At 44.4% G+C, this 19,375-nt stretch overlaps 1 protein-coding gene and 1 long non-coding RNA gene across 2 annotated transcripts in view; one reads left to right on the top strand and one right to left on the bottom strand.

Annotated features, from left to right (window-relative positions):
* On the top strand, window positions 1–17,365 carry Fbp2 (fructose-bisphosphatase 2). The gene is made up of 7 exons (NM_053716.2): window positions 1–232; window positions 1,739–1,901; window positions 3,838–3,930; window positions 7,817–7,957; window positions 12,976–13,113; window positions 14,554–14,673; window positions 16,976–17,365. Exons 1-7 carry the CDS (start codon window positions 63–65, stop codon window positions 17,168–17,170), a joined length of 1,020 nt encoding a protein of 339 aa, NP_446168.1. The 5' UTR covers window positions 1–62; the 3' UTR covers window positions 17,171–17,365.
* Window positions 7,392–19,375, bottom strand: part of LOC134482657 (uncharacterized) — a 21,473-nt gene continuing 9,489 nt past the window's right edge. Inside the window, exons 4-7 of the long non-coding RNA XR_015641386.1 lie at window positions 18,168–18,307; window positions 9,523–9,666; window positions 7,789–8,056; window positions 7,392–7,655 (exon numbers count right to left, since the gene is read on the bottom strand). This is a non-coding gene — a long non-coding RNA (uncharacterized LOC134482657). The remainder of the gene's footprint in view (window positions 7,656–7,788; window positions 8,057–9,522; window positions 9,667–18,167; window positions 18,308–19,375) is intronic.

Raw genomic sequence — 19,375 nt, forward strand, 5'->3', positions numbered from 1 at the left:
CCTTGAGAGAGCAAGGATTCCTACGAGGAGGAAAGGGAGGCTTTGAAGTTTCACTTGCCACAATGACGGACAGAAGCCCCTTTGAGACAGACATGCTGACCCTGACCCGTTACGTTATGGAAAAGGGGCGACAGGCCAAAGGGACCGGAGAACTCACCCAGCTGCTCAACTCGATGCTGACTGCCATCAAAGCCATCTCTTCCGCTGTGCGAAAGGCCGGCCTGGCCAACCTGTAAGTCCTGGAGAGCATGCGCGGGCAACCCAAACCAGGATGTGGAAGCCACAGACAGGTGCTTGCGGTTGAAACTGGTTCCAAAGCTATTTTGCTTTTTGTGTCCTGAGGATACTGCATTTAAATTCTTTATGCCTGCTTTGATAAAGCAGCCTTTGGCATGTTTTGCCAGGAAACGGCAACTGCTTAGCAATGTAGAGAAAAGTCTGACTACGGGTTACTACGGATTATAATGGTAACACTGTAGCTTGTTGCCTCAAAACATGTATTGAATTCTCATTACTTATATTTGCACAGATAGATTTGTACAGGGACTTTAAAATGGGTTTTGATGCCCTTTTTTCTCCATACAAGTGTGTTCAGTTGCCATGACCCGGCTGTCATGAAGAGAACCTGGTTCAGTTTTCTTCATCTTCATGTTTGTGCTTGGGAATCTGGACAGACTGGGCTGGGGCAGGCAGAGCAGAGCACCTTTACCTGGTTCCCTTTTGCAGAATGGGGCCACATTCATGCCGGAGTTGCCGGTGGCCACAGCCGGGAGTCCAGTTTTAAGGCACAATGAAATCACCTCCTTTGGGCTTCCATTTGGATTGTGGTATTTCCAGTGAAGGGCCTCTTTTAAGTTGAAGAGGCATACATGATTTGGGGGGTGGGGTGGGGAGAACCCCCAAAGATGAGCCAACAGGGTCCATCCACCTACTTAAAAAAACGTTTATTCTCAACCGTGTGGTGCCTTAATTCCCGAACTCTGACAGCGTTGATTTGATAATTGCAATAATAAAACCATCAACAGAGCTTACTATGTGAGTGTTTAGGGACAGGTAGCAGGGTCCAAGTTAAAGATGATGGGCTCTTTCCCCTGCCTGTGCTTTTCCTTAACTGTGCGATTACCTCATTTGGCAAGAACCGCCAAGCGTTCGATGCCTTTAAGAACATGCTTCCAGAATGTGAGGTGCCTGCGTGTGTGACGATCATCCCTGAGTAACATTAGACAGCATCTTTGCTGCTCCTGTGTTCCAGCTCCGCTATAATTAGGGTGGTTCCCTCAGGACTTTTGCCCACACTTTTACCCCTCCCCCATGCAGGCCTCTCGGCTCCACAGCAACTGTCTTGGCAAAGCCCCTTGTGTATCAGCCACAATCTGCTTCTCGTGGTTCAGCATCCGACTGAGGGCCAACAGGGACTTAGAGAATTAAGTGCTTTATTTAACTGATGTCTGATTTTAGGGGCTCCCCCATTCCCTCTAGCTGCCAGTGCCAAGCAGGAGTCTACATATTAGTGAGGCCGAATCTGGTCAACCTCCTTGAAAGACCAAGGAGATATGACAGTATCCCCCAGGTGTAAAGGAAGTAATGTTGAGTATCACTGCTTCGAGCCATAGTTCACCCCCTACATATTTATAATTTGGAGATGGGAGAGAAGGGTAAGTGTACTGTTGGTTTGGGCTCTGCACATTCTTTGCTGGTGTTAAGACTCCTTTGGTGACTTATGTACCTGTCTTCTTAGGTATGGGATTGCGGGAAGCGTGAATGTGACAGGGGATGAGGTGAAGAAACTGGATGTGCTGTCCAATTCCCTGGTGATCAACATGCTTCAGTCCTCCTACAGCACCTGTGTGCTTGTCTCAGAAGAGAATAAAGAGGCTGTGATCACAGCCAAGGAGAGGAGGGTGAGTCTAAGGCAGGCTGCATTACCTCTGATGAGCAGTAGATGGTGCTACTGGGCTGAGAGAACAGGCTAATTTGCTTAGACTTTTTTTTTTTTTTCTGGGATTGTCTTCTATTTTGGGACATTTGTTTTCTGGAAAAAAGGCATCTCACTTCTTTCGTTGGAAATCTTACGTGGTCTCGTGTCCTTTGGGGTATGTGTCATCTAGCGCATCACTAAACAGGCCTTGGCATCATTTGGATGAACTTGGACTTGTAGAGTCCAGAGATAAGGAAGGTTAATTTGGGGGAAAGTCTTCTTTTGGACAAGAGCTGTAGAATGCAGTCTCTGATTCAGCGTCCCCTCCTGCCCCCATGATTTCTTATCTATGGCCTTCACTACACATGTCCTGAAGAGGGCTGCAACTCCTTGGATGGGGTGGCTCTTCCCAGGTGGATTAGCCTGGTAAAAAGACTAATCCAGGGAACACTTCATGATAATCCTGTGGCCTTGGCAGAGTTTGCTAGCGCACGGAGAGGGTTTACATCCAGCAGATTCACAATGACTTATTAAAGACCGAAGTTTGCTGGTGGCCAAAAATTCAGCCAACCTTCAGTCACAATATTGTTCTGGTTAGTTTTTGTCAACTTGACCCAAACTGGAGTCACCTGGGAAGAGTCACACTTGAGGAACGACCTCTATCAGATTAGCCTGGGAGCAGGTTCATTGCATTTTCTTAATTTATGATTGACGTGAGAGGGCCCAGCCGACAGTGGGATGTACCGTCTCTGGGAAGGTGGTCCTGAGTTGTATAGGACAGCAGGCTGAGCAAGCCGTGAGGACTGCAAGCCAGTAAACAGCACTCCTCCACGTCTCTGCTTCAGTTCCCGTCTTGGTTTCCTACCTGGGATCTCCTCATTAATGACTTGTGACCTTGGAGGTGTAAATTAAAATAAACTCTTTCCCCACAAAGATGGTTTTGACCAGAGTGTTTTATCACAGCAAGAAAGAATGGAAAAGCAAGCGCTGTGCTGTGAGCTGAGCTCCTGGTCCCTTGTCCTACTCATTGGGAATTGGGGATGGGGCTGTTTCTTTGTAATTCGCAGGACTGAAAATATATAGAGAAATCAAGTTTATTAAAAGCCCTTTACACCTGTCTGACACAAACCAATCACATCTGTTATCGTTGGCTTTAAACTTCAACTAGAGTGGCTCTCACCCTTCTCCACCTTCACTGACTGCATACTAGTTCTTATATATTTGGTTGTGAGCCTAGCCTTTAATGGCTGAGCCATCTCTCCAGCCCTGCATACTAGTTCTTGAATGTATTCTAGGCCACCTTCTAGGCCAGGAGACTCAAGTATCTTCTTGTCTAGCATTCTTCTACCCAATTCTCTGTGCTCCTGCTTTTCTTTCTTTCTTTTATTGGATTTTTTACATTTACATTTCAAATGTTATCCCCTTTTCCCTGTTTCTTGTCCATACCTCCCACCCCATTCCTCCTCCCCTTCTTCTATGAGTGTGTTCCCCCACCCAACCACCCACCCTTTCCCACCTTCCCACCCTGACATTCCCCTACACTGGGAGGTCCAGCCTTAGCAGTGCCTGATTTTCTTAATCCCAGTCAGGTCTATCATTAGGGTTAGCCTTGCCTGCTTTCTATACACTCACCTGCTTAGGTCATGTACACAGCGTTTGCCTGTGGATTGTGTTTCTGAGTTCCACCACCTGAGCCTTGAGGCAAGTGATTGCTACTGTATTTTTCGGCATACACAAGACACACAACAGATACCTGTTGAGCTATGTCCATAAGCAATGGCTTTTGGCATTGCAGAGTGGAAGGCCCATGGGTCTAAATCTCTTGTTGGGACAGACATCAGTCACACGCAGCTCTAATATAAAACAATTGTGCCAGTAGGTAGGTGTGCTGACTGGGTGCTTTTCTCTCTGTGATTTAGGGGAAATATGTGGTTTGCTTTGACCCACTGGATGGATCTTCAAACATTGACTGCCTGGCTTCCATTGGAACTATATTTGCTATCTACAGAAAGGTGAGTAGACAGGCTGGCATCCTACGATTTACTTCCTAGTCTGAAAACAGAGCCTGGAGGCTTATCTTTCCCTCCACTCACAGGACAAAGAACTTGAGGAAACTCCAGAAACACCATTCCCTTCCCCCTACCTTGTGCTCCTCACTGGGAATCTCCACCTACCTTTTTCCTGGCATTCCCCTAGGAAAGCAAAATGGCAGGGTTCCCACTGGGACCTCGTTCTGATTGGGTGGATGGAACTGAACACCCTTCACCCAAAATGCTAAGGAGCAGAACTGTTGGGATTTCAGATTTTGAAATTTTTGCAAACGCGTAACAAGTCGTCTTGGAGATGAGCACAAATCTCACTTGTGTTACTCACAGACCTTGTGCCCTTCACCTACACGTAACTTATACAATTTATGTTTTAGAGTACTCTAGCCTGCAACCCAGGGCCGGGTATAAAACTTGACCTGCATGAGCACATATTAGTACTTAAACAGTTTCAGATATTAGAGGATTTTATTTATTTATTTGTTTGTCTAATTATTTATTTATTTTAAGCAGTATGTTGCTAGGTCACTCTAGCTGGCCCCGGATTTACAATATTCTTGCCTTATGACCCTTGATGCTGGTGCCACTATGACCAGTAGTAGATATACTCCACTTTCACTAGGCTCTAAGCACACTCGTTCTCTGCTTCCTAGTGAGACTCAATGCTTACTGTCAGTTTTCTGTTGCTGCTGTGTAATTTAAGCCTCTTGGGGGTTTAAAACGCCTGTTGATTGTCTGTTCACTTAATCAGAGAAGGCTTGGAATACCTATTGATTGTCTGTACACTAAATCAGAGGAGAATTTCCAACTTTGTCTGCTTAGATAGACCAGCTAATCTGATCTCTTGAGTATCTAGAAGCCGAAGGGAGGAGTGGGAAGAGCTTGCTTCCAGGTGAGTTTAGGTTAGTATGAGTCTAGGTTGATGGTGGAGTTCAGTTTCATTTTGTGGTACACTGGAAGTATTTCTCTCTTTGCTAGAGAGAAGCTCTAGCTGGAAGCTGCTTGTTGTACTAGGTCTGTGACTTCTTCAGTTTCAAAGCTCACAAGTGTCCCGTGGCTTTCTCTCAGAGTCTCTAAGATAGCCCCTCCTTACAGTGCTTCAGTCTCCTTGAGGTGCCCTTGAGAGCCAAGTGAGTTCAAGCTTTCATTTGATTAGACTGAACTAATATTATCAGAACATCCCAGGGTCATCTCTTCTTAAATCTGTAACCCCTGGCAAAGTTGGTTTTGTTCAGTAATGCAACATGCAGATTTGGGGGCTACTGTAAATTTGGGGCTTTTCTGTTGACCCCACAAAGTTAACAACAGAGGATATCACAAGGGTTGCCCAGTGACCATCTGGCATGATCATAAATTCCACACCAGATTTCACAATCCAGACAACGCTGACCTGTACTCAAGTAATGGAGTCTGCAGACATGTCTTGCTTGTGTCCTTTCTAGACCACAAACTCCCAAGGGAGCAGGAGTCAATCACATGGGACAAGAATAGGATTGAGTGGGCTGGAGAGATGGCTCAGTGGTTAAGAGCACTGACTGTTCTTCCAGAGGTCCTGAGTTCAATTCCCAGCAACCACATGGTGGCTCACAACCATCTGTAATGAGATCTGATGCCTTCTTCTGGTGTGTCTGCAGACATCTGCAGTGTACTCATATACATAAAATAAATAAATATTTTTTTAAAAAAGAATAGGATTGTGTTTCAAGAGTAAGTGATACTGAGAAGAGGCAAAGGGGCTTTGTTTCTAAGAAGAAAGAAAGCAGGCAGTACAGTTTGAGGAGAGTCACCCACTTGTATACTCAGGTGGTTTTCTGTATAGGTTTCTTGGATGTGAATCTTCTCTGCATCCTACTTCTGGTGCTTTTCTATTGCTGTGACAAAACACAATCCAAAAGCAGCTTAGAAGGAAAGGGATCATTTCACCTTACACTTTACAGCCCATCACTGAGGGAAGTTAAGGTAGGAACTCAAGGCAGGACCCTGAGATAGAAAATAAAGTATAGACCATAGGGTAATACTGCTTATTGGCTGAGGAACAGTAGAAGCATAAAGAAGAATTAACTCAGTGTAGATCACTGAGTCAGTAATGGCGGAATAACACTTAAGTGGGTTCCCCAGCTCTATTCTTGCATACTTTAACATCTGAAGACCAATTACGTTGGGAAAAAAAGGAATATTATTATTCATGGCATGTAGCCATCATTTTAAAATAAAGCACAGACTCGGATGGCCAGTCTAAATAGCCATGGATCTCCTCCGATTATATTTCTAAAGAAAAGGCAGACTTTAAATACACTAACGAAGGTGTGCTAGACATCAAAGACATGTTTGATTCTACCACCAGGAATCTGGAATAGCAAATCATAAAGTCAGAATGTTGACGCTGGGGTTTGGGCTATAGTCAGTAAGCAAAGGGTATTAGTTACAAGCATGAAGGCCTGACTGTGTGGACCCTCATAAAAATGTCAGGTATGGTGGAATGCACTTGAAATCCTAGAGTTGGTGCAGTGGAGACAGGAAGATGCTTAGGGTTTGCTAGCCAATCAGTGTACAGTGTAGCCTAATTGGTGAGCTACAAGCCAATGAGAGATGTTATCTCATAGGAGGTGGATAGGGTCCATGAGGACAAACCTCAGATGTCCTCTGGCCTTTACACACACACACACACACACACACACACACACACACACACACACACACACGCTCATGCTGTAAATACAAAATAGTGGGGGAAATGCTGAGGAAGAAATACTCATAGCTTCTAAGTTTCTATCAACCAAAATATTTCAGCTCTGCATGATGTGGGAGTTTTTCAATTACTGACGCTCCAAACTCTTCATATGTAACACGGAGATAATAATGCTGTCTACCTTATAGGCCTGCTGAGTAGAGACCATTGTAGCGAGTTAGGGACGTGGCTGGCTTGTGGCAATTACATGGGAAGGGGTGACTTGAACATCTTATAGTGCTCCTGACAGGACTCAAGGACAGATATTCCCATAGAGACACAAGAGCAGCCTTGGTTCTGGCTCTCAGTCTGAGCTGTTCACGAGCTGGTAACTCACTTCCTTTGGATGCACTCTGCAGATCAGAATTGTTCCCAAGTTATCCCATTTTGTCCACGGTGCAGCATCCCATAACCACCAACATGAAGAACTTTTCAGAATATATAGTTTAAACATGAGATGGCTGTGTTATCTTTTTGCTATAATAAAAGTAACCTGATAGAATACTTTACAGGAAGGAAGGCCTTGCCTTGGCTGCAGATTTGAGAGGATTTAGTCTATGGTTGCTTGGCCCCATGCACTTGGACAGACATTATGCTGGGAATGTATGCTGGAGGAGAGTCTTCATATGATGGAGGACAGGAACCAGAGAGAGACATAGAGAGTGGAAAGAGACAGCCATCAAAGACATAACGCAGTGGCCTCTGTGCCTCTCTTCTGATGTCTTTAATGAAAGGTAGGCTGCAAACACACTAAAATGATGTGCTGTCCAATACTGTAAAGTTTCCAGAATGTCCCCAAACAGTTCCATGAGCTGAGGACCAAGCCTCTACCTTACACACGAGCCTTTGAAGCTAAGGACGCCTCATACTCAATTCAGAACAGCAGCCAAGTAGGTGGAGATTAAAGAGCATATCTCATCTTTCCTTTCGAGAACTAGGGTTGATGATGCTGACTGGCTGAGACCTGTGAAAAGCAATTGCAGCAGGTGAAACAGGGAAGGGCTACAGGCTTTTTGAAAAATTTCCCACTCCATTTAGGAGCTCTGAGGGGCAACTCCTGGTGAAGAAAGGGCTCTACAGGAATAATAATAACGCACCGAGTGCATTTCTTCTTATCTTCCACAGACCACAGAGGATGAGCCTTCCGAGAAGGATGCCTTGCAGCCTGGACGCAATATCGTGGCTGCAGGTTATGCACTGTATGGTAGTGCAACCCTGGTGGCTCTTTCTACAGGGCAAGGAGTGGATCTCTTCATGCTGGACCCGGTAGGCACTGAATATAGTGTTGTTTGTTCTTGAGGGCTCTGTGGGCACCTGTGTTTGAATTCCAGTTCCATGGGATAATTTCCCATTCATTCTGAGTACCTGTTTTTGGAGTTAGAGAACGTTATCACGAACAATCTGAAGGACCTCATGCAATGTTTTGTATAAGTAAATTATTTTGACAGAAACATAAAAACAGAAAATTGTTTGTATCCAGTGGGTCCCATGTAATGTCCTGGATGTATAAATTGTGTTAAATATATCTCTTCAGACGTTTATAATTTCTTTTTGGTGAAAACATTCAGCCTTCTTTTGTATAGCTTCTGGAATAGAGTTTCTTTTCTACAGAACCATTCACCCTGTTTACATGTTTACAGAGCATCAAGAGGTAACATTCCCAGACCAATGTCCAGATGAGACCATCGATCCTTAGAGCAGTATCTTTCCTTAGCCTCTATAAGATGATAGGTTCTATACTCTGGCCTCCCAGCCCAGTTCTGTCATGACTGAACACATGAAGTATGGCCTGTGCACATGAAAGGAGTTTTTACATTACTCACAGTATTAGTTAAAGTAGGGCCCATATGACTAGTGGTTTCCCTTGTGGACTGCAAGGTCCTGGAGAATTTCCACACATGTGCAGGAATTCCACAATAGGGAGAGTGGGTGGAAAATGGTTCCTTCCAATACCGTGTTATTCTCCACACTGTTCATGATGACAGAGTATCCAGCAGTAGGAAAGGAAGGGGCATGGTAACTGGACAGATGGGAACTGTGTCAGCATAGTCCTGACCAAAGGAAGGAAGAGCTGAATAAAGGCAGCCATTTTTAAAAGGAAGGATAAGCTTTTATGAGATGGGCAGATTAAAACAGAGAGAAAAAAAAGTATTTTCCAAATTACAGAATTTCTCCTTTAAATGACAGGAACTCCATCTATCAGTTGCTTTGTTGAAGAGACTGAGTTTTTATGAAAATCCTAAATTATGACCAAAGACTGCTTCAGAGAATTTGCTTTAGTGGGGAGCTCTGCATTTCACTTTAATTCAGGTTTGCAAATATTTATTGAACACCTTCAGTACTCTGAAGTGCCACTCTAGATGGCAGTGATAAAGGCTCCCAGATGAAAATCCCAGAGTCAACTGACAAGGCAACTGTATGGCTCACCCAGTGACATTTTAGACATAAAAGTTTCACATTATTGATCCCGCAGAACCCAGCCCACCCACTGCACCACTTTGCTAATGTCCTGGCTTCTCCTTATTTCTGAAGGAGAAGAAAAGTCCTGAGAAATTCTGTGGTTCACAAACATGACCTCTGGGCAAAATCCTTTTGAAAATTCCTCTACAAGTTAGACAGGAGGCACCTGTTCTAAGCCATTTCCACACACTCATGTCTAAGCGGGCCTACATGGGACTCTCCATCATTCTTGTTCGTTCCAGTCTTCTGAAAAGGCAGGCAAGGCACAGTGAGTGATTGACAGAAAGGATCCTGTTCAGGTCATGTTAGTTACTGGCTGGATTCTAAATCCCTACCCCCCCCCCCCCACCTATTGACTATAAGCCAGATACCTTCAATCATATTCTGAAGAAGTTCTGGAGGCCAAAGGGCACACAGAGCCAACTCTGGGATGCATAGGCAGTCTTCTGCTCTTGCAGTCATGACAGCCTGAACAGAGGTCAGCGTTAGGTCAGCATGAGACCTTGCCTCTGTATCTGAAAGAGATATAGACCATAACACAATCTTCCCAGATCTTTCTTTGAACCACACCGCCATGCTGCTGAAAATAAATTTGTTCAATGAGAAGTATATGAAGCTTTTGAACTCTTTGGGCTGGGGTCCTCAAAATGAAGGAGCTTTGGCAGTTATCCTAGATGGGAATTTTCTCCAGAGTAACCAACAGGTTCTGTGGCAAAGTTTGCGGAAGAGTGCTCTCTGGTGGGTTGGCCAGATTTTGCCAGATGCAAGGATTCAAAAGCTGATAACCTGATTTTGTTGGATTGTGTATCTTTTGTTCAGGCAGAGGGATTCATGTATGTTAACAAACTCTCAACTGAGGAAACAAACTCCAGCCTCAGGGACTTTATTTGTAAGTGGGAGATAGTATGTCTAAGTTGAAAGGGCCTATTGGCTAATAACCAGGTGCTCTTGTTGAAGTGTGTGGCAGGTCATGTGGCCATTAGTCACCATTGGTGACCGAACAGTCAGAATGCAGGAGCATAATTTCTGTAGCTAACTCCTACTACAAGGAATAACATTCCAAGGCCTGAGGGTTCCTGTCTCCAGCTCAGCTTGGATAGACAAAAGCTTTCCATGGGCCAGACTAAAGCAGGACATGGCCTTGTGTACAGCCTGGCTGGTGGATATTCTTGTTTAGATTGCTATGCAAGTGCTAAGCCATGTACTGATGAGCAAGAGAGAAGTGACTTAGCCTCAGTCAAGCAAAAGGTGGTGATGTATTGTTGGGAGAGCTGAGGACCCAAGCCAGACATGAATAGGGCTAGAGAAACTTGAAGCAGGAAGGTTAGGAGTGGATTTGAATTTTGTCTGGCCAAGTCCTGAGCAAGAGACACTGGCTATGTGTTTCTTGCTCAGTTTCAAGGGCTAGGAAGAAATATTCCAACTCTTGGGATATGTCACATCCATGACCTTGGGCTAAAGTGGCTAAAATCAGAGACTTCCTAGACTGGCATTTAAAGATAACACATTTATTTTGAGATGGGTTTTCACTATATAGCCCAGGCTGCCCTCAAAATCATGGTCCTCCTGTCTAAGTCTTCTGAGCACTGGGATTCCTCAGTCCAGCTAGCACCAGCACACCTGGCAGAAGAATACTTCTCTATATAAAGTTAGGGATCTCTTAAAGTATCTTAAAGTTATCTCTTAAAGAAACAAGGGGCTGGATAGATGGCTCAGTAAAGTACTTGCTTTGCAAACATGAAAACTTGAGTTCCGGTCCCTAGCTCCCCTATAAAATATAGATGCAGAGGCACAGGCATCTGTGATCCCCATATAACATCTCTATGATTGTGAGGTGGACACGGAATCTCTGGAAGCTCATGAAGCCAATTAGCCTGGCAGACACAGCAGTGAGCAGGAGAGAATTCATCTCCAGCAACATAGTAGGCAAGGACTGACACCTCAGGTTGCCCTCTGACTTCCATGTTTTGTGGCACATGTGTGTCCACACATACACAAGGTTGCATATACATGAACACACTTGCAAACACACTCAGCTGTGCACATACATGAATATACCCATACACAAACACACAGATATGCACATATATGAACACTCCTGTACACAGGTTCACATATAAATGCATATACACAAACACGCAGGTGCACACACATGCCCAGAAGTGCTCATATAGTTATGCACACATACACACATACACACAGGTGTGTACTCACACAGGAACACACAGGTGGGTACATAAAAACACACATACGGGTTGGGGATTTAGCTCAGTGGTAGAGCACTTGCCTAGCAAGCGTAAGGCCCTGGGTTCGATCCCCAGCTCCGAAAAAAAGAAAAAAGAAAAAAAAACACACATCACTTGAATACACAGGTGTGCAAACACACATACACACAAACTTGTGAACATACATACAGATGAACACACAGGTATACATGCACATGAACACACAGGTATACATACACATGAACACACATGTATACATACACACAAACACCCCTACACATACATGAGTGCACACACACACACACACACACACACACACACACACACACACACACACAAATAAAGGAGTTGAACTAAACATCAGGCTCTCCCAAAATAAAGATGCCCACAGTGACTGGCTGATGTCAGGAACCAAAGACTACCAGGAGTACACATTACTTACAGTAAAAAGAAGTTGGATTTCTTTGCAAGGGGAGAGTGTTATGAAAGGGAGCTGGGTGGGTTTGTTATAGCACTTGGTGATTCTTAGGAGTATTTGAGGAGGAATAGATCAGTTCTGGTTGAGATGCTGTCTAGATGTGGCTGAAACTAGGGACTGGGTATCTTATCTAGCATCTTGCAGGCAGGAACACTGAGGACACAGACAGACTCACTGAGAAGGAAGCAGTTTCACTGCTCATTGGCAAGGGAGAGGAATGGGTACATGCTCTGCTGTTGCTGACTTTCTAGTCTCTGTCCATTTCAGACATGGTTGTCTACATATTTGGGAAGTAAAGCTCATACTCCTTGGGCAGCTTCTAGCCTGACCATCGGCTGTGAACCTTTACCTCAGTAGTTCAGGCTGTCACCAGCATTAATACAGGTCTGGTCTCCAGGTCCTGGAGACGGTGATGTTTAAGGCAATGCCTGCCTTACCAGACCTTAGGGAGTCAATAACCAGAACTAGGTAGACAGTTGTTTGAGGGATGTTCTGCAGGGACTTCGGGACATTGGGCACAGGTTAATAATTAATAATTATGAGGGTTCTTCTTGTTTTGCCACGTATCCCCCTTTTGTGGGGTGAACCCAGTAATGGATTGGAGGCATTTCTTCTTCTTTTTTTTTTTTTCCAGGTAGAAGTGTCCAGGAAACCAGGAAATAGTAATGGATTTTAAGACAGAACCATTAACATAAAATAATTAAACTGTGAACTGATAGTAAAACTGTGTGTCTCTTTTATCTATGTAGCTTCTTTCTCTCACTGTTGGCTCCCTGGCGTCATTAAACTGGGGAAGAGACTCTGGGGACTAGGTTTACTAGGTTGCTTAGAAACGGCATTGAAAACATGGAGGAAAGGAAGAAGATCGTGGCCTCTTTCCCTTGATTTGTTTTATTCTTTATTCTATTACTGCTTGGGCCTCTGCGAAGATGGCCTATCACCTTGTTCTTCTTATGACTTGGAAGAATATAAAGAAACCACATGGTGTTCCAGACGACTGCAGGGAAGCCCCAGGTCCTTCTAGCAGGCTGCAGTCTTTTAATAGCTTACTGTTGTATGATGTGCGACTGGCTTCTGTTCCCTGGCATGGATCATCTTCCTGAATTCCCTTGTCTCTCCAGGCTCTTGGAGAATTCGTGCTAGTGGAAAAAGATATCCGGATTAAGAAGAAAGGGAAAATTTTTAGCCTCAATGAGGGCTATGCCAAGTATTTTGATGCTGCTACCGCTGAGTATGTACAGAAAAAGAAGTTCCCTGAGGTGAGTGAAGACAACCTGGGCTAGTGGCAGGGGGCAGGCTGTCTCTGTGGTGTGCTATGCATGTGACTTCTTTGTCTCTTTAAAGGGGTTCATGTCACTGTTTACAACGCTCATCTGCATGAGTCTGATGGACTCTGTCCTTCTTCATCAATGATCAATCTTCTTTGCATCTGGGAGTGACATATTAAAATGAACACTGCCCGATTCAGTCCCTCTAGGAATTTGTCAGAAGCCACATTTTCAGAATTCATAACTCCAGCCAGAAGCACTCTCAGGTCATGTTTGCTAAGCTGTAATCTATAGATGTTGAAATACCAGTTACTCTGCTTTAAGATGGGATATGATCATATCATTCAGTTTACAAGCTATCTTATCGTGATCTTGCTGTTAACCATAGGTCATCCGATGTTGTCATTATTGTTTGTGATGCTGGGACTCCAAGTCAGATCCTTGCATATATTCTGAAAAAGCAGTGAAGGACTGAGCTGCTCCCTGCCTCCACACCTTCTCACAGTATAGAGAAGAATGGAGAGAAAAGTGTCTACCTGCTCAACAACAAAGTCTTTCTTTGTCTCTCTGTGTGTATTTATAGAGGTGAGAGTGTGTGTGTGGGGTAGTTGTGACAGAAGATACCTTAGTCACAGTTCCTTGGGTGTTATTTATCTGTTTTTCACCAGTCTGGAGCTTGCCAAGGAGGCGAAGCTGGCTGACCAGTGATTTCCAAGGAATCTACCAATCTTTATCTCTATGGTACTAGGATTTCCAGCATGTATCTCTATACCTCACTTTTGTATGTGGGTTTGGGGGATTGAACTTCTGGATGTAAACACTTTCCTAACTTAGCTATGTTCCCTGCCCTACAGGGTCTTAAGTTTTTGAATAATTCTGTTTTAAATTATAATGTGTGTGTGTGTGTGTGTGTGTGTGTGTGTGTGTGTGTGTGTGTGTGTGTGTGTACTGGAGCTGTTTTTAGACACGCCAGACCAGAAGAGGTCATCAGATTCCATTACAGGTGGTTATGAGCCACCATGTGGTTGCTGGGAATTGAACTGAGGACCTCTGGAAGAGCAGTCAATGCTCTTAACCACTGAGCCATCTCTCTAGCCCTGAATAATCCTTAAAAATAGTTATTTTATTTTATGTTAACGAATTTTTTGTCTACACATGTGTCTGTATATCACTTGCATGATTTGTGCCAATGGAGGATAACAAATAGCGTCAGATCCCCTGGAACTGGAGTTGCAGATCTTGTGTGCTGCCATCTGGGTGCTAGGAATGGAACTCAGGTCCTCTGGAAGAGCATGCAGTGCACTTAACCATTGAGCCATCTCTCCACTCCAAGGAGTGCAAAGGCCATGCCAATTTGTCCTCTAACCCCACACTGGTGCAAGCTAGCTGCTGAACCTGGTGGTTCTGATCTCTTCCCCTTTTGCCCTTTAGGATGGCAGTGCACCTTACGGGGCAAGGTACGTGGGTTCCATGGTGGCTGATGTGCATCGCACCCTGGTCTATGGAGGAATCTTCATGTACCCAGCCAACCAGAAGAGTCCTAATGGCAAGGTAACTGTCTGTGTCCACCGGCTGCCATCATAGTGAGCTACGGAGATTCTTCTGCTCCTGGCATGCTATATGGCTACTGAGCTGCTTCTGGGCATGTGTGTCCTTCAGATCGCAGAGCAAGAGAAATAAGATCTCTGTTCCTTTCAGTGAGTTTTGAAACTGTGGTAGCTTTGGAGAAGAAAAGGCTGATACGATTATGACTGACAAGTTTTGCAGGCCTCTCCTCTGGTTTCATGCCCATTGTTTACTACAGTTACCTGCTCATCTCTCTGTAGTCATGTGGTCATCTCTCTGTAGTCATGTGCTCATCTCTCTCTCTCTGCAGTCACATGCTCAACCATCTTTCTATAGTCACATGCTCATCTCTCTGCAGTCACATGCTCATCTCTCTCTCTCTGCAGTCACATGCTCATCTCTGTAGTTACACGCTCATCACTCTGCAATCAGATGCTCATCTCTCTCTGTAGTCAGGTGTCATCTCTTACTTTCTCTAAAGTTGAAGGCTCTCACTCGCTTTTGTAGGCTGTGTCTGATTTTTATCAGCACTGGTTAACCTGGGACCATTGACCCTAGGGAATCAATCCATCTCCCAAAGACAAATATTTTGTAAGCGTGACTTTTGCAACTGTTTTGGAGGGTTTGCATGTGCCCTGAGCTCCACAAGAATTCAGAAAAAGGTGTCTATTCAGAGCCCTTTCCATGACTCTAGAAGAGTAGCTTCTAGAAAAGTCAGCAACAACTTTATGACACAATATTGAAAATAGCCACTATCAAGTGGGAGCCTCATGATCCAAATTCTTATATCATGGCGACAACGTCCTGCCAACGCAGATGTATCTGTGTTTTGGCCAGCTACAGAGATCATAGGTAGATCCTCATGCCAACAGAAACCATGCATTGTCATCTAAGCTGACTTTTGAGATTTTCACTATTTGAGTGCCAGATTCAAATGAAAGATAAGAAATTTATCACTGCCCGTGAGTCTGAATGAAGACTGTCACACACAGGTTTGTGTATTGGGCACCTCTCTTTGTCAGTGTTTAGCTCACATTTACCAACCTGCTGACCTCATGACCACAGAGAAGTCTGCACAAAGAGGGCCACAGGAAAGAAAAGCACAGCAGAGGATCAAGTGGGATTGTGCAGACAATGTAGTGCTCTTGAATAAACTCACACTTGCCACCTGCTTAATTCCAGCAGGTAGAACACAGACATGTTTATTAGAATGACTGTAAATGAACCTGAAAATGTCCACATGTAGTCACATAAATGTGTCCTGAAGACACAGGCAATTCTATGTAGAGATGTGTCCACTGCATCACGACTGTTATCCAGACCCTTGATTCCTGGTCTCCACATTATAGCTCTGTGACCACATGATTGTATGCATGAGTGTGTGTGTGTGTGTGTGTGTGTGTGCGCGCACGCACTCACACACTCACATCCTTATTTTCTATGCTCGACTCATATGGCTGTGATAGATCTTAAATGTTCCCCCGCCGAAGAAAGAGACCACATGATTCAAAGCACTGTGAATTTTTTCCGATGAAGGCTACTTGTGTACAACCAAGGTATCTGAGGTCCTCACCCTCAAAGTCACATTATGTGTTAATGTTGAGCTTTTAAAATAGATCTGAATTGACAAACTGGTTATAGTTAGACTTACAGCCCAACGTCCAAATCCTCCCTGTCAAGACTTCAAGACAGAGAAAGGGAGGAACAAAAGAGCAAACCCTAGAAGTACCTAAGATAAAGATCCTCTGGCTGAACTGTCAGGACAGAGTCCTTCCTATGGATGATAAGGGACAAAATTAGCTCCCAAGTGTGCTCATGTGTGTTAGGTCTTTTGTCAGGTGCCTACTACTGTGAGGGTCTCTGGTGAAGGCATCCTAAGTGATTGGCTGATGTGTTAGTCATTTCCTCTAGAGTCTGAACCTGCTGTGTCTTCAATGTCTCTGGCTCTTCAGCCTTGACTGAAGACATTTTGTTTGTTGTATCCTTGAGACAGCAGCAGCGCAACACCAATAATAAATAAATAAATGCCAGAAAACAAATGAAAAAACCATGCATGTCACATAGGCACAGTTACATTGCTTCAGCTCCACCCGGTCAGTGGTGCCTCCTGAGAGGTTACTAGCCCATGGCATCCAGAGGTGGGTAACAGGCCATGCCTATGCTCACACTCAGGATTCACACAGATAGCTCAACAGTTCACCCTGCTCTCAGTATTTAGGAGCATGCCTTTCAGGGTATCTGACCACTTGAACAATGTATATGCCTGTCCCCTTTTCTTGTTCCACAGCTCCGGCTCCTGTATGAATGCAATCCTGTAGCCTATATCATTGAGCAGGCAGGAGGCATGGCAACCACAGGCACCCAGCCGGTACTGGATGTAAAGCCTGAGAGCATTCACCAGCGAGTCCCCCTCATTCTGGGGTCCCCGGAAGATGTGCAAGAATATCTCAGCTGTGTGCAAAGAAACCAGGCAGGCAGGTAGTGATCCTGAACTCATGAGCCCACTTCCCTTTGTCTTTGACAAATGAAAAACTAGATGAATGGAGATGGGGGTAAAGACAAGCATGCCACGCTCAACAGGTTACCTTCAGAACAGCGCTTAGCTGGCAAGCACAGGGTTAGAAGCCAGAGGTAAAGATATGATTGAAGGGCTAAAATAAAAATATGAATGTGAAAAGAATTCTTTTCTTGGGTCTTCTGTCATGAACAACAACCTAAGTGGGTAATATAGGCCAGGGACTCCCTCTCCTCTAGCTCAGAGCTAGTAGCTACCCATCACATTGCCCCAGGGAAAAGGCACACGACCAATCAAGAAGTGTCTGAAGTTTAACTTAGGTTAAACTTCCTCTGACCACAAACATGATGGCATGTACAGAGGAGGATGCTCCCCTTTATAGACCATCCTCTGCTCTGTGGGAAATGGCAGCTAAATCACTGAAGGGCGCTGGGTAGAATGACAGCTGAGGCACTGAGGTGAAAGGCTCTAAGCACCTCACAGTGATCTATTGCCATCAACAATGAAAAAAGTATTTTGGATGAGTTTATTGACATAATATAGACTCCAGATAAGACTTAAAAGGCGGATCCATTGTTATCAATACTGCTGCTAGAGCAGTGGCTCTCAACCTTCTAACACCTCCACCCTTTCCTCATGTTGTAGTAACCCTCAATCATAAAGTTATTTTAATTACTATTTCAAAATTATAATTTTGCTACTGTTATGAATCATAATGTAACTATGTGATATGTAGGATATCTGATATGTGACTCCTGTGAGACATTCGATCCCTCTGAAGGGATCAAGACCCACAGGTTAAGAACCACCATGCAAGTGGAAACTTCACATACAGCTGCTGCATATACCACTTGTAATCTCCATGGAGCTAAACACTTTAAATTTGTACAAGGAGGACCTCAAGGTGCTATGTTATGTGACATCACAATTATTTTTATGAATCGCTAGGGGGAAATATGCTTACCTCTACTGTAGAACTGGAAGAAATCTTGGCTACAGACAATAGAAGCAGACACAGGTCCCACTGTAGCATGGCATGCACCAGGGCACCCTCATTCTCTGGGATTTACACAAAGTCTGTGATATTAGCAGAGAATTCTCAGGCTTTTAAATGTAAAGGGAGAAGAGAGAGACTGAATTACTTCCACCTATCTCTTGGTGAGCACGAGTTAGAGCTACAACGTCCTGCACTTTGTAGAGCACACCAAAGTCTAGGCTGCTACAAACCATCCCAGGAAGTGAAATGAACTGGGAAACTTGGAACTGAAAATCAAGTTTCATGTCTTCAAGGACACCCATGGATCTTCTAGTCTGTAGAAATTTTCATATGAAGAATCTGTGCTATATGTGGAAAGGTTTGCGTGTTCTCTGTGTGCAGAGAAGCAGAAACAGCTACATGGAACCATCACATCAGAAAGCTGTGCACCGACTGACAATGAGACACTGATAGCACACAGTGATTCTACCTTCCAATGTGAGTTCTGAAGACCATGGATTTTCTGCAATTGCCCCCTTCCCATAACATGAGATGGAATGGCAACATAGACATTGCAGTTACCATTTCTTCATAAGAACAAGACTCCTCAGTGTCCAGGCCTCTGCTGACCTTCATATACAGGAAGGCTGGCCAATCATGCTGCCAGTGCAGCCCAGGTTTCCCTAAGGTTGGAAGCAGTCTAGTAGGTCCTGTAAGCTTGCTAGTATTTCAGAACACTTCTAAGGCACCTGCTACACTGAAAGCCCAACAAGAGCAACAGTTAACAGAGAGAGAGAGAGAGAGAGAGAGAGAGAGAGAGAGAGAGAGAGAGAGAGAGAGAGAGAGAGAGAGGTTTTGTGTATAGAACCTATGGTAGGTATTTAAGCACAGCAGTTTGTCAAAGCAAAGATGCCAATTTTTTCCTGGCTTTCCCAGCGGGCACTGGATGAAAAGACAAGACATGTCACACCTGATCCTTCACAGGAGTCACATAGCTTTCTGTTCTCTAGTCCAGAGCTGGGAACATCATCCAGAAGGTTTCTGGAAAACTCCTTTTCTTGTTTCTGGCTTGTTAGGGAATTCATCACTTTCCTGAATCCTGTACTAGGTTCAGAAGCATAGACTTGACAACCAGAAGCACAGAGTTAAGCCATCCCTGTAATACTCACCAAGTCACCAAAAATGTTCATCTCCAT

This window comes from Rattus norvegicus, chromosome 17 (genome assembly GCF_021556685.1).
Source record: "Rattus norvegicus strain SHRSP/BbbUtx chromosome 17, alternate assembly SHRSP_T2T, whole genome shotgun sequence".
Lineage (NCBI taxonomy): Eukaryota > Metazoa > Chordata > Mammalia > Rodentia > Muridae > Rattus > Rattus norvegicus.